The 25718-nt window shown below is 36.6% G+C and overlaps 2 protein-coding genes across 4 annotated transcripts; both read right to left on the reverse strand.

The window, feature by feature from the left end:
- Positions 1–303: 303 nt before the first annotated feature.
- Positions 304–8409, reverse strand: LOC107673593 (bridging integrator 2-like). 3 transcript variants are annotated; one of them, XM_016467234.1, is made up of 13 exons: positions 8335–8409; positions 8034–8216; positions 7376–7456; positions 6497–6551; positions 5557–5651; positions 5388–5483; positions 4897–5004; positions 4714–4799; positions 4500–4575; positions 3616–3698; positions 2062–2653; positions 1879–1977; positions 304–1036 (listed from the first exon to the last, which is right to left on the reverse strand). In XM_016467234.1, exons 2-13 carry the CDS (start codon positions 8136–8138, stop codon positions 923–925), a joined length of 1590 nt encoding a protein of 529 aa, XP_016322720.1. In that variant the 5' UTR covers positions 8139–8216; positions 8335–8409; the 3' UTR covers positions 304–922. The 3 variants fall into 3 exon arrangements, with proteins under 3 accessions (XP_016322720.1, XP_016322718.1, XP_016322719.1); XM_016467232.1 differs by having other exon boundaries at positions 8306–8401; XM_016467233.1 differs by lacking the exon at positions 8335–8409 and having other exon boundaries at positions 8034–8276.
- Positions 8410–11976: 3567 nt separating this feature from the next.
- Positions 11977–24267, reverse strand: LOC107673595 (serine/threonine-protein kinase 35-like). Its single transcript, XM_016467237.1, has 3 exons — positions 23506–24267; positions 19847–20595; positions 11977–14350 (listed from the first exon to the last, which is right to left on the reverse strand). Exons 1-2 carry the CDS (start codon positions 23966–23968, stop codon positions 19871–19873), a joined length of 1188 nt encoding a protein of 395 aa, XP_016322723.1. The 5' UTR covers positions 23969–24267; the 3' UTR covers positions 11977–14350; positions 19847–19870.
- Between the last annotated feature and the right edge of the window lie 1451 nt (positions 24268–25718).

Here is a 25718-nt window from a genome sequence, read left to right on the forward strand (position 1 = left end):
CTAGTCCCAGCCTTAACAAAAAAGGAAAATACCATCGTTTCTTAAGCTATTGCTACTATGATACAACTATGGAAATTCGGTACGGTCATACACGGTTTCTCATTCTAATTTATTATAGTGGTTTAGCAGTATCAGTATACTAATACAGTCAATACATTTTAGTTTAACTGCTACTTGCCTAATAGTAACATTGCCTATTGTATTTTATTTGTAATAAAAAAAATCTAAATCAATCAAAACTTGCATTTTTTCACTTTGAGCATGAGCACTGGACATAACACTAAATCAATATAGAACGCTTTTTTTCACCTGTCAACTTTATTCTAGAAAAACAATAATATATGTTCTCTGTACATTTAAGAAAGCAGTTTCACAGTAATACTCACACATTTTTGGGTCCTGTAAACATTGTGAAAATCTTGGTAGTCAATCTTAACACTGAGATATGTGAGAAACAACATAGACATCAACATTACATGGTTAACAAACACATAAAGAAGAGGCCATTGGAACAGCCACATAAAAAGTGTTTTAATACTCATTGCTTAGAAAATGTTTTTGAAATATTTTTGCATAATAAACACCATTTTTACTGATACACAATATGTGGGTACATTCATGCAAATGAACAGTGAAGATACAACTGCAAAACTATGAATGATATATAAATTGAGTGATCAATATTAAGATCTATAAAAGACATGAAAAAGTCTGAAAACAGAACAAAGACTGTGCAGCTGTCTGCAGGCTGCATCAGGAAGTTGTAAAGACACCGTATACTGAAAAAGTCAGTGTCTTTCATGTCTAGAGGAAAGGGCAGACGGAGTTCATATTACAACATCCAGTCATGCGAGCCTCAAATAGGCACTTAAGGGACCTCTGGTGCACATGCCATCCTGCGTCCCCCACTTCATGACATGTCTTAATCAGAGGTGATGCGCTGGATCAAGGACTCCTCGACAATGCCCGAGAGAAGTGTTAGATCCTTGTACTGGATCCAGTCCTGCTCTCTCACGCCCCATACAGTGCCCTCCGGCTGCAATATAATATTTCCACAACATTACAAAAATTTTGATGAGCAATAAAATGCTAATTTAATGATATCTTAGAATGAACAATGAGTTAATAATAATAAAAGAAAAAATAATATGAACAAATTTACAAAAAAAAGGACAAAGAAAACACTAATGTAGTCCATATGAGTTATTCATTGACAAACTTTCCCACAGCCACAGCTCTCAAATCCTATTTCAACATGGCACGGCACGGCACACTAGGTTTGAAGTCGAAGCCAAACACGACTAGTTTTGAGAATGAACATGACTTGGCAAGTGTGAATATGTGAATGCATGAATAAGCCATAATGAAAAGCAATTATTCAGGTAATGCATTTGGAAAGAAAAAAAGAATTAACTGTTTTATATTTTAATATATTTGAATTTATTCCTGTGATGGTAAAGCTGAATTTTCAGCAGCTATTACTCCAGTCTTCAGTGTCACGTGATCCTTCAGAAATCATTCTAAAATGCTGATTTGGTGCTCAAGAAACATTTCTTATTAGCAATGTGCTGCTTAATATTTTTGTGTAAACTGTGATACATTTTTTCAAGATTCTTTGATAAATAAATGGTCCAAAAGAACAGTATTTTTTTTTTAAATAGAAGTATCTGAAACATAAAATGTCTTTACTATCCATCCTTGCTGAATAAAAGTATTAATTTCTTTAAAAAAAAAAAATAAAAATCTTACACAAGGTTTTATTTAATGGTGACAGAACCACGATTTCAAGCCCTGTTCTTAGCTGCAAGAAGCTCAAGTTAGGAAAACCCTTAAACTGCTGTGCCATACATCCTTATGCCTACTCTATATATAACTCACCTTTTCTTCTTCTTCATCGACATATGTAAGGATCACATCTCCCTTTTCAAACAGTAGAAGCACACCTTCATCTGAGTCCTGATCCTGCAGAGCAACAGCCTGAAAAAAATCAAAACAAATACAAATGATTACCTACACAAATACAAATCAATGACTGTCTCAACACTCCCAAAGACACTGTACCTTATAGAGGAAGCCAGGAGGATTTTCATAATCTATCTTTTGGACTTTCACATCTTCGCTGCATCCTGATGCACATTGATCAGTCTCTCCTTCATCTTTCGTGGAGGTGCTGGATCTTCGAGGAGTTGGGACTGGTGCAGTTTTGTCTTGGGCATCTGATAACGGCTTATCCTCATTGTCTCCATCTGTAGATGCATGATGGGTTTCTTCTGATGCTGCTGCTGATTTGGTTTCCTCCTCTTCTCTAAGCTCAGCAGCTGACACTGAATCTTGATGTTCCTGGCCGTTTGCTTGCACAGACTCATCATTGGAAGTTTCTGATGCGTTTTCAGACCGAACCCCTTCACCCTCAGAGCACAAAGACTGCCGCTTGGGTGTGTTGGGTTCACTGTCAAAAGAGTTGGACTCAGAGTCTGATATTTCAGATGCTGTGCTTCCTGTGCTCTTTGAGGGAGTGTCTGAGCGTGTGTCCGTGTGCGTGAGGGTGTTGGGCATGCTGAGCTTGCTCGTGGCCGGATGATCAGGAGGGAAGGCGGTGTTACAGGGGATGGGGGCAGAGATCGTAACGGACTTTCTCTTCTTTGACTTTGAACTAGTCCCAACAGGAAGTAAAACAAGGCATGAGACAATGAGACAATTCTTAGATTTGCCTTTAATTGGTACAATGTCTTCCTGCTCACATGCCATATACAATGGCCACAAAATGTATTTGAGCACTCAATCTACACTTACAACCAAGTGGTATCTCTAAACAAAGAAAATTCTATTAAATTCAATACACGTTATTTCCCAAAGGGGAAATCTTTAATCATTTGCCACTTTTGCAATTTGATCTAACCAACTTGTGCCAGTGTAATTTTAAAGGATGTATAAAGTACACTACCATTCAAAAGTTTGGGGTCAGTAAGATTTTTAAGTTTTAAAGAAATCTCTTAGGCTTACGAAGGCTGTATTTATTTTATCAAAAACAGTAATACTGTGAAATATTATTACAATTTAAAATAACTGTTTTACTATTAACTATTTTAATGCTTTCAAATATAATTTATTCCTGTGATGGCAAAGCTAATATGCGGATTTGAGAAACATTCAAGAAACATTTATTATTATTATTATCATCATGTTGAAAACCGTTTTTCAGGATTCTTTCAAAGTAAAAAAAAAAAAAACAGCATTTATTTGAAACAGATGTTTTATTACAATATAAACATCTTCACTGTCACTTTTGATTAATTTCACTTCTACATTTTTTTTAACTTTCGAATGGTAGTGCAACTTCCCCTGAAATTCACGCATTATTGATCAGGTGAGTAATCATAGATGTATGATATTAATCATGTTCCATTAAGCTGATAACAACAAATTGTACAAATACTTTACTTACAAATATTTTGTGAAATGTTTTTTCTGGAAAAGTGCTTTTGCTCTTCTTTTGAAACATTTTCTTATTTTATGTAAAGCCATTTATACATTGCAAGTATGGCTCAACAGTTAAAACTTTTAGGCCACTGTAGATCTTTATAGAATTGAATTATTTGCAAATACAGAGATTACCTGTTAAGGCCTTTGACGATGAAGGGTGTGGTGGAGTGCTGATCCTCAAGCTTCTTCATCATATTATAAATGTTATGATTCAACTGAAACATGATATTAAATTGTCAATCAGCAACAATGATCTCATTAAACAATGTTACTTGAAAAGAAATCTTGTGAGTCACACTGACTTTTTTAAGGGATAGTTCAACCAAAAATGAAAATTCTGTCATTAGTTACTCACCCTCATGTTGTTCCAAACCTGTAAAACCTTCATTCATCTTTGGAACACAAATTAGGATATTTTTGATGAAATCTGCATAGACAACAACACAACTGACATGTTCAAGGCCCAGAAAAGTAGTAAGGACATCGTTAATATAGACCATGCAGCTCCTGTGTTAGCAGCACCACACATATGCGTCATGGTACTCTTGTGAAGACTGACACGGAAGAGAAGAAATTGTTGAATAAAGTTGTTATTTCTGCTTTCTTTGCACAAAAAGAGTATTCCTTTTAGCTTCATATACTTAAGACTGAACCACTGAAGTCACATGAACTATTTTAACGATGTGCTTACTACCTTTCTGGGTCTTGAACGTGTCAGTTGCATTGCTGTCTATCAAGGGTCAGAAAGCTCTCGGATTTCATCAAAGATATCTTAATTTGTGTTCCCAAGATGGACAAAGGTCTTACAGGTTTGGAATGACATGACGGTGAGTAATTAATGACAGAATTTTTATTTTTGGGTGAACTATCCCTTTAAGTTTAATAATGAGTTAATGTAATTTTCTAAAACCCTGCTAGTTAAATGGTTCAAGGAAGAAGAGCACACCATGCATGTGAATGTCCATCCTAGAAGTACACCGTAAAACAACTCACAAACACAAATGTTACATTCTTACCATACTCATTTCCTTGTAGAAGACATCACGTAGGTTTGAGATGTTCTGGAACATGGTGACATAGCAGCTTATACGGCTGAAAGCAGGAACAGAGCATAGCCAAAAGAAGTTACATTATTATTTGTACCACCACAGCTCCTCAGTGACAGGAAGGAATTGTCTGAATGCATTTATCTCCTATAAGTTTCATTTTTGTTAATAAAGCTGTACTAACCTTTGATAAAGAACAGGCAGCTCCTCTCTCAACTCCTTGTTAATGTCTTCAAATACCTCCTGTGCTTTATTGAACTCCTCCTCAGCCTGAAAAGAAACATCACCAACGGTCATACAATTTAGTTGAATTATAACCATAAACCATTATAAAATGGGATATTTAAATGATCAAATGTGAGATGACCTTTGATATTTTGGCCTCATCTCTCTTCTTGGAGTTCTGCAGTGCCTCCAGATGATGTCGAGCCGAATCGTAGTCAACCATCTTCCTTCCTCGTTTTGCCACTCTTTCCTGCAAGATCACAATATTAGAAAAAAATTAAAGCTACCGTATCTTTTTAAGAATTGATTTTCAAGTTCTATGTAAAAACCACACGAATTTGCTATTAATTCAACACCATGATATACATCCAAGTACCAAGGTGTTACCACTGTAAATTAAAGCTGTAACTAATGAATATATATATAATATAACTATTATTAAGTATTTTCAGTATTCAAAGGTGTGAGAAAACTTCAGCTAACACCTAACTTGACAATGTTAAAAACAGACTTTAAACACTACCCCTGACAACCTAGCAAAAGCACACTGAACAGACCTAGACTATAGATAGTGAATAAATAATTGCAGTCATTTTAGCCTATTCAGGTCCATAATGAAGCAATTTTACGAACTTTGGCATCTTGGAACTGTCCGGTATAATTCTCCATTGTTCGAACAACTTGATCGCTCAGCTTTTCCTCATAGTCATTCCACAGGAGATCCTCACTCTGCAATATAAAGCCAGAGAGATGATGTAGAGAGATTTTTACTATTAAATATCACAAAAAAGGCCTAGTTTACCTCCATTATAACAGTCAAGTCTTCTACACCATGCCAGTCTGGTTCATAGATATCTTTAAGAGTCTGGGACAGGCGTTTGGATGATTCATGCATCACTGAGAAACAAGGAGTGTACAAAACATCAAGTGGCAAATTCTTTTTAAACGGTTACATAATTTGGCAGTAGTCCTAAAACTCTGTATCTGTCCGTGACAAGTCATTACAAGTTACAGAGATAAGACTGTATTAGCTAGAAATTATGAAATCCACCCATGAGTATCTGAAGTTTTTTTTTTAAGTATTCATCAAGCACTGAGAAACATACATCATTTGATGGAACTTTATTAGATTAATAATTATTTTCAATATTTTTTTTATCTTCATACACATTTTCTGAAAACCAAACATATATGGTTTAGTATAACTTTTAGATAGCAAAAATCAGAGATTTAGCATTGATTTTAGATACTGACAACAACTTCATCCTTTTAAAACACCTGGGGGCTAAAAACACAAGCAGTGACTTGATGGTTTCCACCAAAACTATGCAAGAAGACCACAAACATCTTGAGTCTTCCTCAGTCTCTCCTTCATATTTTCATAAGCCTCTGCAAACTGACATCTGGGCAATTCAAGTGGGAGCGTCAACTATTCTTGTAGACATTTACACAATAAGCATTTTCACTTCCATTAATAAGAGACATTCACTTCCCCAAATGCTGAATCAGAGAAACAACCAGGACTATCTTTGTCAACTTGTCTTCTCATGCTCAGAACGAGACACCATCTCACTTTCACACTCACCCAGCAGCCTACAGGCCAACCACAATAACATCTGAGCACAATTAGCAAGCAATTATAAATTGTGTTTTTCTCTGAATTCTTTAATCAGTAACTGTCAATTTTAAAAATGTATTATTAAAATTAATGGCTGTACTTGATCATTTGAGTGTGACAGTACCTTTAACAGCATTGTAGTAAGATTTAACATCCTTATAGAGTCTGATGCCATCTACCTGGAAAGAAAAAATAATATTGTGTTGTCAAGGCAAAAGGTTTAAGTATAATTATTTTAAATACTTGCATTTTTAAATGTGTATTAAATACCTTTAATATCAAAGGTCAGAATCAAAATAGAAAATGTGTAGGTGTTGAGGAAATTACTTCCTTTACATTTTTTTGTACTTTCGGAAGCCATAGATATTGCTAATGAGAGTCTTTAAAGCTGTTGTAGGTTTTGTTTTGTTTTTTTTATCTAAAAACATTCAATATTTTTCAAAAAGTTTTTTTTATTTATGGTTAAAAGAAGAAATGTCTTAAATCATAATGTTGATTTGATTGCATCTATAGAGTGTAAAACTATCTATCATCATTAAACAAATACAATATATTCTCAGTGGTACGATGCATCCAGGACATGGAATAGGATATAAAGTTGATAAGTGAGAAACTAGGTCAACACTAGTCTAATATGATAAAGTTTGTTAGTGTTCATAATGAAATGTGGTACTAATCAAAAATAGCATTTTAAAAGGGCTTCCTGGGTTGGCTGACAGTATAAACAGTACAGAAAAGAGGCAGAAAAGGTCAGTCTCTGCTACTGTACAGCAAGTCACATATTGACATTTTCTAAAGGTGGAGTTTCCTGTGCTACTTTCAATGATGATTCTGTCCATGTTCATACAACACAACTCATCCACTGCAGTCCCCTTAAAAAACAGCAGTGTCCAATACTGAGTGACAGTCTGTGACTTGCTTGAGGTAACAAAATCTACTGTAACCTACAGCCCATGTGTGGGTGCATGCTTGTCGTTCTCTCAGACATATACTGTTGAAGTACCTGCTGTTTGTTCAAGTTGGCAGAGCACTCCTCAAACTGCTCATCTTTTGTCTCCATGGTTTTCCCCAGCTTCTGCAGGACCTACAAACACAATCACACTGAGAAGACCCACTACTGGTCAATCATTTCTGACAAGAACTGCCAGACATGATATCAGGCAGAGGAACAAGAGTTGTCACTGTATATGGTCACTGAAATACGACTCGCCAAGCGGTTCCACGTTTATTCTTGAAATATCAGTTGCAGCGATTGTTCCTTGCGATGAGGAAAGATCAGAAATGTTCAAAGGAAGTATTTAGCAAACATAAAAGTACCAAAATGTAAGAAAATTGGTGTTTTAACTTAAGAAACACTATGAAAGTGTGCAGTCTACTATAGAGTACACTCTAGTAGAGGAGGTGAGCCTAGGGAGGAAGTGATTGAGGGCAGGAAGTGGTAGTCTTTGTGTTCACACAATTTCATTTGAAACAGCTATAACAACTGACACTATATTTACATATCTTGTGAACATTTGTACCAGTTTCTTTAGGCCTCTAAACATTTTGGAGCAAATATGTTGGATACCCACACACAAAATACACACCCAGAGCAGCATTACATGAGAGCCAAGGACCTGAACTCCTCAAAAAAACAAAAACAAAAAACAAACCCCACCTACCTTCTCTTGTGCTCGGTTCATTGATTTCTGAAAGCGTTTGGCCAGGATGCCAGCTCCCGCGCCAATGTTGCCCCCGATGTTGGCACCTAGTTTTCCCTCAGCCATCTTCACTTCTGATCAGCTGGCACACAAGCGATCCTTCTCTCTGATGTCTCAGCGCTTCCTTCTATAAACTCACGTTTCCTGGGCGGAGTGAGCAGAGCGAGTGGGTGTGAAAGCACAGTGTGGCACAGTTAGTTTGCTGCGTATTAGTTTTAAAGACTGAAACTTACGGGACCCCGCGTCACGGCGGTACACTAACCGATTGTGCAACATTCCACCGTCTTGCCCCAACGTGTTTGGTATATTGTCATCGACGTGCGACGGCATCATCAAGAAGTCAACTAGTCATCAGTGTTTCCTAATAAACGTGACGGCTACATTTGGATAAATTCATGTCAAACTAAAAACCTCTGCACAGAGAGTGGTTCTATGTCTGCTGGACACTTTTAATGGGTTTTTATCACAAATATATATAAACAATATAAAACTGCATTAATTGACTACCGCTGATATAGGCTATAGTCTATGATCTTAAAATTGCGTCAGTTTGGAGCGGCTCTCTGCCAGTGGGTTATTTATTTAGTGAAAAATAGAGTGTAAATGACTGTAAAACAGAATTCGGAATAGCATACTAGAATACTACTATTACTTTTTCTACCATATAAATTTGTAGCAGTTAAGTACGTACAAGTTATATACTAAAATAATAATTAAATGGTCTAGGCCAGAAGACATCAAAGACCGGCTAGGGGAGTGTGCATGTAATAGATCCTGGTCTGGATATAAACGCGTGCCTGACCATGCAGAGCTCTATAAGCAATAACCAAAATGTTAAAATGCACTCTAAAATCAATAGGAAGCCAATGAAGGGCCTTAAGCATGGGAGTAATGTGGGACCTCCTGCTGGTCCTAGTCAAAAGCCTTGCAAGTTCTGTACAACTTGTAATTGATCCATGGTAGATTTGTTCAAACAGTGTACAGAAAATTGCAATAGTCCAAACGTGAAGAGAAAAAGGCATGAACGAGCATCTCCATCTCTCTTTTTTTGAAACAATAGATCTAATCTTAGCAATGTTCCTGAAATGGAAAAAACATGAATGAACTACAGACTTTGCATGACTGTTCAAACATAAAGATCTGCCAAAAATTTCCCAAATTTCTTATGTCACTGCAGTCAGAGGATGATAGACCCCCAATAACCTGCCTAATCTTAGGGGTAATGTTGTCAGGGGCAATAATCATCACCTCAGTTTTATCAGTATTGAGTTGCAAAAAATGGTCTGCCATCCATTTGTTATTGGAGACTAAACAATTTGCAAAAGGGACAGTTTGTCTAGTCTATCAGGACTAAAGAAAATATACAATTGGATGTCATCGGCATAACAATTAAAATATATTATTTTAACATTTAAAACTAGTGTAGTATGGTAGTAGTTTTTAAAATATGATCTATATTTAAATAGTATCTGATTTAAAACGTTTAAAATAAATCATTAAATATGTTTAAAAAAAATTGCTTTAATCGTGGTTTTTTTTTTAAAGACCCACACAGTATGTTTTATTCATATTTTTTATTTTTTGTTGTACAAGATACGAACACTACACTGTTGTATTCAATCATTACAAATCTCATATGCTAAATCCCATTTTACCACTCCATATGCAAATAACATGGCAAAACTGAGATGAGATCCACATTAAACTATTTGTTGTAATCTACAAGAAGCAGATAGAATTTCAGCTGTCATTTGCAGGCCAACTGTCTTGTTCTCAGTTTCACTCAGCTGATACTGTTTACACTATATCCCCATACAACAATATTTTGACTGTTATGCCAAAGGTGTGGGAACAAACAATGTATTTACATTGTAAATCATTTGGTGTCACATTGAATTAGATTCCACTTCACAATGCTTTACATTTAATTATTAATATATTACATCAGTCATTGTGCTAAAATATAAGATAAAAACAAACTCCATCAACGCAATGTTAAACATAGACTCCTATTGTACCATATCAGTACAAATAAAAAGTATTTGAGTGTGGCTATTAATAGTGGCAGGCGAGTTCTGCTTGTTTCTCACAATTACATAAGCAGCATTACCTAAGCTTTAAACATAGTCAGCTCCCCACCCGTTGTTTAAACTGCTCGGGGCTTATATCTTAAATTCAATATGACACAGCACAGCAGATCTGTAAGTCTTTACCTTACATTTACTGTTACTGGGGCTCTTAAAAAACAAATACAAATACGGAAGTGACCACAAGGTGGCAGTGATGGTCATCTTTCATTGAATTATCTGTTTATTTACTGTAACATCAATGTGAATTTTTGAATTTCAATACAAATCATTTAATTGACAAATCACACATTTTTTACTCTCTTGTGCGCTCTCTTTAATTATTCACTGGCTGCATGTTTGGTTGCATTTAAGATTTGATTCAACAGTACAGTGCAGTGTACAGTTTCCATTTGCTAATTAGATTATCTGTTCCCTTCATGTAGAAGCTTTCAAGATCTGAGACAGAGAGGTGATGAGTCAGGGCGGTGTGATAAAGCTGGTTTCACCACTCCTTTATGTTTCCTTGAGGCTTAAAGCTCTCATAAATAGCAGACATAGATCATTCTCTGTCTGAAGCCTAAATCAGAGTTTGTGTTCATTCATATCCCAGAAAATATTTAATGTCGCTATTTAGACATCTTAAGTTAGTAAGTAGGCCCGCCTTAAGTCAATTTTTGTATTGAAATGTGTTGCATAGACTTTCAAGAGTTAAAACAAAAAGCAGCTTTCGAGCACATCTTATAGGCACAGTCTACTTCAACTAGAAACAACATAAACTAGAATCTTGTTCTGTGATAGCATGTGGACAGTCAAAACTCACAAGCATATAATAATTCAGATTATTGTAAAGATGCTCATCTCTGCAACAGTATCCATCCAATTGTTAATGACCTAGCCTTTTTGACTCATTTAGAGTGACCTAAATCCAGTGATGCATCACTCATGATGCTGCATTCTACTGCAAGCTTTCAGAAAAGCTCATACTAGTGTGAGCACTAAAACTATGCAGATCAAAACTATCAAAGAAAGTGCTATTCCACAGTCCCTGAAATGTATGAATGATGCCTAAAAACCTGGAAAAGTAGAACCCCACATCGTCATTCTAAGATGCACGCATTGTGTTATGTAATGACCTGATTATAAAGCTGTTTCCCTCCATCCTCAGGGTCAGTGAGTACAAAGACTACTCCGTCATACAATTTTATCCTACAGAAGACCCTCCCCCAGTACACACCATCACCATAGACTGCACATTCCCATCCCCCATGTCTCATCACGCTCTTCAAGACTCTTTCTGTCTGTCACCTTATTCCCAGTTTACATATGTAGCAATTAGACATCATTTCCTCCTCTGGTGCAGCTGATATACTCAACATTATTCATGACCATGGCAATGGCTTTAATTGTAAGATCTGACACAATGTTAGGCCCAAAATTGGCAGAACTGATATTGTCAGGTTATAAAGGCAGGCAGGGGTTTGGGTGCTGGTGTACGAGAACAAAATGTCCTCTCCCGCATGACTGCCTAATACAATGGATAACAGCAGTGTATAGAGGGTGATCGCTTTGTTGTAAGAGGGGATTTATCTTGTCTGAACTGATTAGTGTAGTGTGGCTGTGTGGGGTATCAGACAACAAAAATCAAAACGAGTATTTAGTAGTCGGACTGTGGTAATCAAACTAACGTCTGGTCACAGTAACATGACTTTCTACTTCAAAATTTCACATTTAATTTAATGTGTTACTTGCCATTTCGTTGTAATTATGAAACCGGTTTCTGTAACAATATTTCTTCAGTGTAACAAACATTGAAAACACACATAGGTTATGGTTTTACATGGTTTATTGAACAAAAACAACAAAACAATAAGGGATGACACCCGAGCGGGTGAAGCGTCCAACAGCTCTAGTGTGCTTTATACAAAGGAAAGTCTGTTAAAAAAAATGTCCAACATTTGCACACAAAAAGCAGAAAATGCTCCATTAAAAAAAAAAGGTCAGAAAATGAGCACAACAAAGCAACAAATTGCCAAGGTCTGAGCAGAGCAGCATTATACAGTGTCAGAAAAGGAGAGGTTGCATAGAGTGCGCTGAACAGTCAAAGTTGGAGCACAAGGAACAAAGAAAAACGCAGAATTCGAGTAAAAGAGATTATAGAACAGGAAGTGCGCTTCTATTAAACTCCGTTCACTCTCCTCAGTGCAAGTGCAGTCTAATACTGTGGTTTGTATGACTGCTAAGACAAATTTCTCTGTTTATGCTCTCTGAAACATTCAAACTAAAAAGATCCATAATTAAGTGGACAAAAAAGCAAATGCAAAAACATTTACCAACTCTCTCCAGGATTAACTGACCTTTGTAAAAGATACAATCCTTTAACTTGCCATTCGGGAAAATGAAAGTGGATTTAAAAGAATCAGAAAGAATGTTCCTAATAAAAGCATTAGCAGACAAAATGAAAACATGATTCAACATATAAAAAGTAACAGAACACTTTTTGTTCCCATGTGACGTGAAGAACCACACGGTCCAGAATATATCAAAATACCTTAAACCTGAGGCTGATTTAATCTTAAAAAAAAAGATATTGATCTCATAAGCCTCAAGTTTCTTCCATAGCAGACAGCAATAAGCAGTCACAAATACAGAATGGGAATAAAAGAAGTTAAAAGTACTAAAAAAGCTTGACACTATATATTATTTAAAAAACAACAAAAAATAAATAAATAATTCCATCTGAAAAACATTAATTACTAGCCTCACCAAAAAAACAGAAAGCACTGCTAGTTAATTTAGTGAATTAGATACTAAAACACAAGAGTGTAGAGGTAGAACTATAGCACACACACACTGTCAGGCAAAACCACACCTGGAAGTCAAACACACACCAATTTCTTCTCTATGAAGCATTCAGGATACAGATGAAAAAGAGCAATGGTACACTATTGAGCTCCCATCCTGTTTTTGAGAATATCAAATAGTCGGTTAACAAAAAATAAATATTGGATTTTGACAAATCAACCAAAAAAATAATAAAAATCTGTTCTATATTGGAAATGCATAAGTAGTATTTCTTATATAAAACACAAATAACACTCACACAGTCTTGAACTGCTCCCTTCAATCATAATCAAATGCATATTTTAATCTACCAGATTCCAAAACAACTAAACCGTGAAACTGTAGAAATGTGCGTGTCCGTGCAGAAGGCTTGTTCACACTGTTTTTTCATAAGTGACAGCAGCATTGTAAATGGGGCACCAGAATTAATCATTTTTTGGCCAAAAAATAATCTCACACAATGTAAAAGCAAGCAGCTAAATGGTTAAACTGCACATGCCTAATATGTAAGGTGTTTAAATATTAAAAGCTTGCAAAACAGACTGCATGTTTAAAAGATAAAGCTGTAAAAAAAAAAAAAAAACCCTACAAGAAATCTCACTTATATCACTAGACTTCAAGGCACCAGGATAAATCTGCATTCAAGGAGAAAAAAGTTCTAAAGTTCTAAAGAAACCAAGTTCTAAAAGTTGGTCTTTAATTCTCGTGATTTCAGCTATTTTGTTGTGACAGAGGAAAGACACAGATGATCAAGTTTTGTGGAGTTGTATGTTTAACTCAAGTAAGATGACATGGTTTGTGACATGTGATGAAATGTAATCTAGTATCTTGTGTGTCTTTGTACTGCAAAAATCGTTTTTATTTGGATTTCCCCCCCCCCCCAATTGTGAACTGCTTGCTTACTAAAACTGAAGGCTTCACTGCTCACAAAACTGAATAGAATAACCGAAATACTTTTCTTTTTGTCTGTTTTTATGGCAAATGATTGTTTTGAGAAGATGAGCAAGTAGGGAGGCTCTGAGAACAGAATTTTAAAGTCCCAGTCCCTCAGTAAGACTAATAAAGAGCTTTCTTTATTTTAGCTTGATTGTACTCACTGCATCATAACATCGTTTTTAGCTTTACTTCACTCTTAGTGACATAACTGATGATTGATTTAGGCTGAACACTTCTGGGCTTAATGAATGATTCGTTTAAATTACTACTGTAAACAAAAAAGTGAACGGTCAGTTGAAAATCTCTTTGTAGCAAACTTTGTATTGGTGTTCAAGTTGAGTACTTTGTACTCTTCACATTAAATCAGCAATGGAAGATTCACAGTTTTCCAAGCAACGCGGTCCCTTCTGGTCTGTTATGGAAAGGGATAACCTAAAACAGAATAAAAAATACAAGTCATTAGGATCAGTACCTGAAGTAGTCACACATTTGACTATACAGACATTTACTATAAACAACTAAAAATGCAATTACTAGCCAATAATATATTGATATTAGAAGACAGAAAACAACACTAGACATACAAATTGAAAAGAAAGTGGTTGATTGACAGGCTGAAATGATGTCATGATGGCTGGTGCTGTTGCATAATGCATGACTTAAATGGGTCCAAATCTCAGATTGCTTGATAAGTAATCAGATTTACAAGCATTAAAAACATCTCATATAGAGAAATCTTTGCAGGCTATCTGTCATTAGTCAACACGACTGCCGCTTGATCTCAGCTGCATACAGAATAAAAAGCTCACCCCTCCTCATATCCTGCAGCTCAAACTATGTGCTGAGTCAGGAAGAGCTACTAAACGTCCCGCTGCAGTCACTCAAAACTACACAACGCATGCTGTTTCGGGTGCAAACCCACCCTCTCTCACGTTCCACACATACTGACCAGAGAGCAAATTAACCAAGAGGCTCCAAGCAGTTTTCTTTTCCTGTCTGAACGTAGCAACAGAAGAAAAAGGAGAGGGGGATGGTGAACAAAAGACGACTGGAGTAGCAGACAGCTGTAATGTCCTCATAATGGCTGGGGAACTCATGAGCCCTCTGCCTTTCATATGCATTCATACTCTTTTTTTGAGCACACAAATAATATTTTAGTGATTGACATTCAACCCTAAAATACATCACTTTAAATGTTCTGCTGAACTAATCGAATATTTAAAAAGAAAACATTGATTTTTAGGAATGCAATGTTAAACAATGTACTACTTTCCTAAATTAATGAAAAATAAAACACTAAAAACTAAAATTAATCATCTTTAAATGCTACAGCATGAGTTGGTCATTGCAACATTTATTTCACTGTTAGAAAAATATTCATTTTGAGATTTGCTTAAGATTACATTTTACAGCGTCACATTAAATTGTTAGTGTTTTAAAACAATTTAAAATACTAGGTCAATGGCTGCAAAGGTCATTCACCTAAAGGGACATTTTACCTAAAATCAAAATTCTGTCATCGTTTACTCACCCTCATGTTGTTTTAAACCCATAAGACTTTTGTTTCTCTTCGAAACAAGAACGTTTTAATGGAACCTTAACGGAAACTTAGAAGATTCTGTACCTCCATTGAAAGTCCAGGTAACAAAAACTTAGAAAATTCAAAAAGGTCATAAAAGCATAGTTTTCAATCATATATGGAAGTTCATGCATGCATTATGGGCTAGAAAGAACCTCATTGGTTTTCATGCAGCACATACACATAAGAGGTTTGTTCTAGCATGGGACGCACGAGTTTCCGTGTTTGATTCGCTCTATGTATCTTTGTTTATTTGTGAATAAAAGCCTTAATTAAAAAGTAAATTAAACCTGCTCATCATATAAAGCAATCATTTATCTTCACAAGACTTGGGATTTAACCAATCAATTCACATAGATTCGTTTTACGAAGCCTTTATAATCTTTTACGTTTTGGTCACCTGAACTTTCAAGAAATCTCTCAGGTTTCATTAAAAATAACCTAATTTGTGATTTAAAGTCATATGGATTTGGAGTAATTGATGACAATTTAAATTTTTTGGTAAATTTCAATATCAATACCTATATTAAATATCAATATTTAAAAAAAAAAAACATTTAATTTTGGTTGATAACTGAAACTGTGACAGTACATTATGTACCCTAATGCTGTAATACTTTTAGACTAAACTGGTCCTTGCAAGGAACTGTCTGTTATGTGTGGCATGTCAAAACAAAAAATCTTTCCATTTCAGGCCTAGAAAGAACTTCCAGTAACCTGGTCTGCCTGATGAGCATTGTCCCCCAGGGCAAAGAGTATGGAAAATAGAGAGAGAAGAAGGGATGGGGAGTGTTAGAGGAGGGGTGGAGGTGAATGGGTGCGGTTGTATAACAGCTATTCCAGCATGCACTTTTAAAAACAAAAGAGGCTGTTATAGCATGCAAATAGAAGCTCTCTGAAAGTCATGTCATTAAACAAATCACATCATGATAGAGTCCTAGCAGAGCTGTCAAAACCACTGTGAAACTGATATGGTCAAATAAGACACTAGCAATAACGTGATAAATGGCAATTTGTCCGTCACTGCTGTGGGAAAGATAGTGAAGCTGTTATCAAATACTGATAAGTCAATGAACTTATACTACTTATTGTATATAAAAAAGTGTGCATGATTTCACTTGGGTTTAAAGCCTCATGCCGTATTGTTTTCCACTTGCCATGCATGAGCTTCATCAAAATAATCAACACCCCTGGGGATGGCTGTGTGGAAACACACGATGATAACCATTTTAAGATTGCATCAAAATTGAAATTCTAGCTGATATGTAGCTGGTAATAACTTTTAATTAGTGGTCGACCGATATTGGTTTTTTGACAGCCGGAAAGCAGGGTGGCCAATGGCCGATATAATTTTATTTAATATTTAAGAAATTTGAAATCATTTGAAAATGGATTTAAAAAATAAACGTGTAAAATAAACATGCTTATACTTTAAATGACTGAATGAGTGATTTTTCACAAATATTTAATAAAAATATAATTAAAAAGGAAGTAACCACTGTAACCAACACTCAATAATCTGGGAAGTTTGTGTGCATTGGGAATCACATTTTTTCAAATAAAGCCAAGGTAACACTCATTTTACATACAGCACACGGTGAAAATGACATGAATATGACATTGGGATAAAGCTCAGCATAATTTGAAATCACGAATTTAAAGTGTCTCCAGTGAAGCTGAACTCTCCTCCTATCCGTATTCAGTTCGCATGGACCGACCGACACGCAGAGTACACGCAATCGTGCAGGATACAAATGCACACTTCATAAGATCTCACAGCTGGATTCGACTAAGTTTGCAAGGTTTTTGAAATTAGATGTTCATTAGTAATTCAAAGATTTGTTTAAATTATATAAATGCGTATTTGCTGAATGCTAACGGCAAACGAGAAAGTATTATAATGTTTGCCTTTCTATTACTAACAATATAAAAGCAATCGTTATAATACTTATTTGTATACATTTTAATTCCTTTGTTTAACAGTTCTATCTGATTATTAGACAGACTTCTGTCCATGGACAAAATTGTTAACAACGACAGCGAACAAGAGGGGAGAATGTGAGCACTTGTATGCTCAGGCGCTGCTGTTCTCAGCGCCGTCAAAATAAAAGTCCAGCCACGAACGCATCGGGCAAACAGAAAAACTTATCGGCCAATGCCGATATTTGAAAAATGCCAAATATCGGCTGACCATTACTTTTAATATCAGTGGATGTTATAAATCTATACTATTTTGCTAAAAAACTTTAAAATACTAAAAACTAACATGCCCACTTTAAAGGGGTCCTATCTTTTTTTTTTCCACTTTCTGAATTTTAGTCAGTGTGTATGTTTGGGCATAAAAAAGATTACAAATCTCAAAGTCCACTCCAAAGGGAGTTATTTTGTTTTTAAAAAATCCCTTTTCAAGAACTACAACGAACGGCACGTTTGGACTACAGCGTTGTTTTCCGGGTTTTTTTGTTATGTCACAAAGCGGCGCATTAGAATATCATTAAAACAATTCACGCCTATGGAAATTCGAATGGTTGGGGGGTGGGGAGGGGCGAGGTTGTTGTTAGAACGCTTGGTTGAGTGCATCAGACAAGACGACGATGAAGAAGAAGTGCTACTAGTTTTCGCCATGTCGAAGAAACGCTGTTTTTTTTCACTGCAGAGTTTCACTGCAATTCATGTTATAATGTTAGAATTAAAGAACAATAAATATAATACATATTACCGTTGCACTTATCTGTACATAGAAAATGCAGTTATTTTTAAGCAGTTGTTGACATTGTATCGAAAACGTGATTTAGGCAAAAAAACAAAACAACAATAACATCACCACTCTAATATGTCTTGCAATATCTGTGCGTGCAAAGCTTCTGCGCGATCCTCTTGTTCAATATTCTCGGGGTTTGAATCTGGCTCAAATTGATATGCCAATATTGATGCCATCCGTAACTATACCGGAGCAGACGGAACTTGCTGCTTTGGCAAGGGGCGGGGCAGTACTGAAACACCATCTAAGCTGTTTGCCAATCACAACGCACTGGGACAGCTAACCAATCCCAACACATTTCGTTTTTCGGAAAGGCGGGCCTTCATCAAACCTGGAACTAATTGAGCCGTTTGTGACAGGCTGGGGAGAAAGGTATTGTAATAATGTAAATTATGTGAAAAATAATGCGTTTTTCGAACCACCAAGCATGAGAGCATGTTCTAGTACACCCCCAAAACAAAATCAAGACTTTGTAAAAGAGCATAATAGGACCCCTTTAAAGGTAAAGTGCTCTTCATGAAATAGTGCGTTTAAAGGGTTAAACATTTTCCATAATCTATTGTTGCCTTTAAAGGGGTCATATGATGCGATTTAAATTTTTCCTTTCTCTTTGGAGTGTTACAAGCTCTTGGTGCATAAAGAAGATCTGTAAAGTTGCAAAGACTAAAGTCTCAAATCCAAAGAGATATTCTTTATAAAAGTTAAGAGTCAGCCACACCTACCTAAAACGGCTCGTTCTAACACGCCCCCACATACCTACGTCACTATCTGTGAAGATTTGCATAACGCCGCCCAAATGTTCACGCAAACAAAATAATGTTATTTTTTGCAGCATCATATGACCCCTTTAAGGAATAAAATTACAAATGTAGGGGTGGGTGATATGGCCAAAATCTTATATCATTAATTATTTTACTTTACAATAACAATATATCACAATTAGTGTTGTCACGGTACCAAAATTTCAGTATTCGGTACCGATACCAGTGAAAACCCACGGTTCTCGGTACCAATTTCGGTACCAAAGCAAAACACAAAAACATGCTAATTGAACAACATTTTTATTAATAACGCGCATCAAGAACCGGGTTGACCGGGTACTCGGTACCACCGGTACTTAAGAAAACCCGGTACCGTAACGTTTTCATTTTTTTAGTACCGACTTGGTACCGAAATACCGGGTCTTTTGACAACACTACGATATAGTTATTTTGACTTGAAATAAGAATGTATAATGTCACAATTTTAGATGCCATTGAAATTTCTAAATTCTTAATACAAATTTCAATATCACAGCAAAAACTATTACTAGACAAAATAAGTAAAATGTAATAAGCAAGTAGGCCTAAATGGTAATAAGAACAAAGAAATTAATTGCAAGCAGTAGGACAAATGAATACAAATTTTCTACCGGCTGTCAAATTTATACTGCGTTTGACCTTAAGAGATAACATAAGAATACACAGCGTTTCTGCCATTCTACCATTATCTGTTACCGGCTGCGATTACTGCTACTGGACACATGAGCCTTCACACAAAAACAAAGTCAAAAAACAACATTTATGGAAACTGCACTGCAAAGGCTTACCTGTGTGTGCATTCAGGTCAGAGTTCACGCTGCGCAAGTGACCTGTCCCATCCTGCTGTGCAGTTCTAGTGCGTCTGGTCGGTCCTGAGGATTGACGGCCAGCATGTCCTGCAAAAGTTTCCGGAGTGCCTTGGGCATGTGCGAGCGCCTGCGCTGGGGAATACTCAAAACCATCTTTGGGTTCTCCAAAAGCGCCTCTCCAACTGGGACGATGTCAGAACCTTGCCGCACATACGTCCCGAGAAGCTCCCGTTTCGACTCGGCGTCAATGAATGTGATTCTCTCTATCATGGCCCAGATGATAATGCCTAGAGCAAAAATGTCTGCTTTGGCTGTGTAATGTCCTTCCCAAACCTCCGGTGCCATGTAAAAGTCCGAGCCGCATGCCGACGAGAGCCAGAACTTGTTGATGTTAACACTGTTCTTGTTTTTGTCCCGTCCCTCCTCTGAGTCTCGTACTCCGGCACTCAGACCAGCACACACTTTGCTCAGTCCGAAATCTGCCACTTTCAACACAGGTGCACCAGAACGCTCCGAGATGAGGATATTATCTGGTTTAAGGTCTCTGTGAACAATGTTGTTTTCATGCAGGAACGCCACAGCGCTACTCAGCTGCATCATGAAGCTGGCATTGGTTCGGGGATCGGGCCGTCGCGACAAGATGAACTGATTCAGATCCCCTCCCTCGCAAAACTCCATAACAAACCATAGGTAGCAGGGCTCATCAGGACACGACAATACACGCTCACCTAAAACAACACACACACATACACAGACAAAAAGACACAGAGATGAATATACCTAAATTTTAATATTTAGGAGATGTTTGCATTGGTATGAAACTTTAATAAACAACAACCATGATTTCAAAAGTAAGGATTATAATGCAACTTTCACAGAACCTACTCAAAACTGTTGTTGTCTAATAAAAATCCTAAATGACTTCACCTTCAACAGAAATACTATGGTTTAAACTACCAGTTGTTGCTTATTGACATTAACTGACCCTAGTTAGATTATTTGTGACCCTGGACCACAAAACCAGTCATAAGGGTCAATTTTTCCAAATTGAGATTTATACATCATCTGAAAGCTGAATAAATAAGCTTTCCATTGATGTATGGTTTGTTAGGATAGGACAATATTTGAAAATCTGGAATCTGAGGGTGCAAAAAAAATCAAAATATTGAGAAAATCGCCTTTAAAGTTGTCCAAATGAAGTTCTTAGCAATGCATATTACTAATCAAAAATTAAGTTTTAAAATACTTACAGTATGAAATGTACACAATATCTTCATGGAACATCATCTTTACTTAATATCCTAATGATTTTTGGCATAAAAGAAAAATCAATAATTTTGACCCTATTGGTCAATATATGGTATATTTTTGGCTATTGCTACAAATATACCCCAGCGACTTAAGACTGGTTTTGTGGTCCAGGGTCACATTTATGATGTTTAAAGAAGGCATGAAATCAAAATTGGAGATAATGCCACTCCTACAAGTCAGTCTATTTGGAAAAACAGACCAAAAATACTGATGAAATAAAACGCTCAATAAAATGAGAATGTCCTTTGCACTAATAATCACTTGCCTCTGACTAATAGCAAGTAGTAAATCATGGCTATAAATGTAAACCAGAGACTGTGTAAGGCAGAGAAAGTCTATCTGTAGATAAATTGTACCACACAATATGGCAGCTGTAGTTTCGCCGTACAGTTAAAAGTACCAATCGTCATTTACAGGAATGGAAATCCTGATTTGAAGTTTAAATTAATTTGTTTATCATAGAATGCATGCACATTAGCACAATTTATGAAACCACTGTTGTCAAATTTCATTGCTGATTTGAAATACGCTACTGTTACATAGGTTTTGGTCTTTCCCCATTCAACTAGACATGAGCTGTACATGCATGCCTGGAAATAGCTTACAAATATGGCCGTCAAGTGTACCAACTTGCCTTAAAGGGACTTGAAGTAAACTAAAGTCTTAAAAAAAAAAAAAAGTCACACCCCAACCTTCTGTTTAGGAAAAGAGAAAAACACACCAGCATGGGAGCGAAAACTGTAGGAAAACCTTCCACATAACATGTATTTGTGTGCTATAGCAAGTAAACATGTTTTAAAAGGTGAGAGAATGAGAGCACCAGATAAAACGAGGAGTTAATGCAATAAAAAGAGTTAAAAGAAAGATTGATTTGTCATCAGTTTCAGAGGCTGGATTGCTGTGGAACCAGTTTGAACTGTTGAGTTTTCTTCTCACAGGACTGGATTAGCTCCCATAAGAACAACAAACACTGGCTTGTATCCCCTGATACAAGCCAAAATGCCTTAGTCTAATTAATAAGCATGGTCCTGTGTTTTCATGGGCATTATTTTTATCACTTTCCCTGGTTTTGTTTGTTCATCTGCTGTGAATATAACACATACTGTGAATGTCACAGGTTGAAAAACAGGTGAAACAGGTGAAAAATACTTTAAAATCAAGGAAATTGCTTGAAAACCATTACAATCTGTGATCAAGCAGATTCCTTTTCATACACAGAAGTGCACTAAAACTCTTGTTTAGGTTTTAGCTGGCTCTAATTCCAGTGGTTTTAAACTTTATGCTAACACCTATTGGCCTGTATGTATGATATTTGTTTTGTGTTTATGCTATGTAAGTGCTAAGTTTAAGTTAATTTGCCATTATTGTTTTTATTAACTTTGTCATCGCGTGACATGGCTGCTCACAAGACTTTTTCAGTTATTTCCACATAACCAAATGCTTTTAACCTAACATTTTCAGATATACAAAAACTGTTCACTACAGCAACACTTTACAATGTAACTGCCATTTATTATAACCACTTAGCTATATTTAAGACAGACACTACTGTCTTGTGTTCCCACCAGAGATTAGGCGTTTGAAACCCTTAAAATCATTTATTCATAGCATATCACCCATATAAATGTTAACCATCTCTTCCTACTTTCACTTCCATTTACACTAAATATAGACCAGACCAACAGCTTTCAAGCAAATGCCTCTAGCAACACTTTGCATATCATACAGTATAAAAACCTACATGATTCAGAAGATCCGCATGTGAAAGCAGTCACACAAAGAAGACATTAAGATGAGTGATATTAAATTGGCCTCGATTGTCTGTACTAAATCACCATTGTCTCTTTTTCATCTGTAAGATAATTGACAGAGTTATCTTGTAAGGAAACACACTTCCTTCATTGTTATAACTTGGTATAGCGGGTGGGGAGAAGGTTTGACCCCAACACAGCACCTTCCCCACCTCCAACCTCAGAGTTTCATAACCGAGAGGAGGGTGGGGGAGGGCAAATCATTTGCCACATTCTTACATAAAATGTAAACAATCTTACTGTAGAACACAGACATGCGCAACATCGACGTCCGGTGTCATCAGTGAAAAGCCACATGACTCACTGCCAAACAATGGAGTCTCACCTTTTTGTTTCAGATTACAATTGAAAAACTTGTAAAAATGGACATTGCTTAGATTTTAAATGGCTAATATGCCACTGCTACCAAATGAGTGAACGGTCACAAACAAAAACCACTGTTTGAGCTCGTGACAAAGCATTCTCCCACCGCTGACCTTCCAGAAAAATGCCAGGGCTTGAATAAAAACATCTCACCTTTCAAAGAGGTCTCGACCAACCTCAAATACTGCTTTGAACGCTTATTGCCATGGCTCATTTTCTGGGCCATCCCGTTCCTCTGGAGCACACACTCCTCCAGCTGCACCACATTCTCATGGCGTTTCTCCAGACTGGTCAAAGCCCAAAACTCCGCCAGCGCCAGCTCCACGTTCTCAGGCGCGTCACAGCGCAGCTTCTTCACCGCCACTCGCGCACCTGATTTACGGGCAACGGCTTCGTACACAACGCCATAACTGCCCCTGCCAACTTCACGGAGCAAGCTGTACCTCGGTGCGATGAGTCGCTGTTCAAGACTGCCATGTTTAACCAGGTCCGAGTCGACTGCCATCGCCTCATTATCGTCTATGTTGTCGACGCTGAGCGAGCGCAGGACACTGGCGCTTTCGGTTCTTTTGCAAGCGCTCCGTGTCCGCTGCCGCCCTCTGTCCTTTGCGTCCATCGCGCCTCCTCACGTTTTGTGCGTGCGCTTGGAAACACCTTCCGCGTTCATATTTCTAGAGCTTGAGGAAGTTTCGCATCGCTTAAATATTCGTTGACATCTGCATTTGTTTTCATTCAGTGGGGTAACGGGATTCAATCAACGAACTTCTAATCTGAACTGAATGAAGTGAGAACTTGACTGGATCGTCCCACTTTCCTGTACAGGGGGGATTCCTGACCTATGAGGACACACGTACACGGTACGCCTCTTGTGGCTTTAAGTTACGTTAAATCAATGTTGTTAACGTGGTAAGGTGAACCGAATATGAGAAATGGTGTGATCATTTGTTTTTAAATAAAAATAACTTTGTGTTCTTTCTTTTTATTTATGTTAGTTTAATGCATGCGACAATGTATGAACGACAATTTACACGTGAATATAGGCTACATAAAATCATTATTTTCAAAAATGTTTTCAAAGTATTTATTTATTTCAAATATCGTGATTTTTTGAGTCATGAGTATCAAGAACTTGGCCTGAATACCAACAGACAATTTTGACTATATAATTAATTTCAATTTAGAAATTAAAAACACAATAATTTAATGTGTATTTAACACAACTTGTAGAATACATCTTTATGTGTTTTGAATATATAGGAAAAAATGCGTCATCTCAGCATGGGCTACAACAGTAATATGTAAATTGATATATATTAACATATTACAACATATTGTTATTTTCCCATCACAACTTGTTCAAGTAATGCCAACAAGGATCAGCTATGTCACTGTGGAAAACCTATAAATACATGTACGTACGTAGACTGCTGTCACCCATGTTGTGGACTAGAATGGTTTAGTCCCTGCAGCATGAGCGTGCATGTGCTCTATAAAGCTCAGCGCACACACGTGCTCTGACACGATGGAGAGCATCTGGGGCTTCTGAGGTCACCCATCTGTAGAGCATAAATGAGAATTTTTGTCAATTTAATATGGTTTAATATTGTTATTATTTATTTATTCCCCCGTTCTATCAGTTTGATTCACATACACATTAAAATAAATAAAAAAATGTCATTAAAATGTGTGACGAGCGAGGGAGAATCAGCACATTACTAGCATCAATTGTATTGATTATTATTATTATTATTATTTTAATTTGCTGGTTATTACAAGAGGGTACAATTTGTAGAGAGAGGACATCAACATTCAGATATTAATGGACAGGATTTACATGGATTACATAAAATGACAGCATTATGAGGTGGCAGCTGTTGCTGCTCACTATCTTCCTTTAGAATAAACACTGTCCCACTGTTTTTCAGTAATAAATTCAGCAAATATTCGTATAGTTAGATATTTATACACACCTGCACATAACAGTGATTTGGTTAAACAAATTCTGAAACAAACCTCAAAAATGACCTCAATTGTCATCATTCATCCACATTCACATACAGGCATGAGGGCATGTCTGAAAATGCTGCCAATATCAATGGCTCACTGCTTACATGGGTCATTGTTTTGTTTGTCTCCATACAGTGAGGAAAGTCTGAAACGGCACTTTATATGGGCTAGCTAGCTAAACAAAGCTGTTTCTTTCTTTTGGCAGTTCTTCTTGAAACTTGCAGCTTGCCCCTAAGGAGAATGCATGTTTTTCAATAAATGTTTTCATTTAAATGTTTCATTTGAGTGTTCTTCACACACACACACACACACACACACACACACACACACACACACACACACACACAGGTTTGTTTTTG

This window comes from Sinocyclocheilus anshuiensis, unplaced genomic scaffold (assembly GCF_001515605.1).
Source record: "Sinocyclocheilus anshuiensis isolate Anshui unplaced genomic scaffold, SAMN03320099.WGS_v1.1 scaffold44, whole genome shotgun sequence".
Classification (NCBI taxonomy): Eukaryota; Metazoa; Chordata; class Actinopteri; order Cypriniformes; family Cyprinidae; genus Sinocyclocheilus; species Sinocyclocheilus anshuiensis.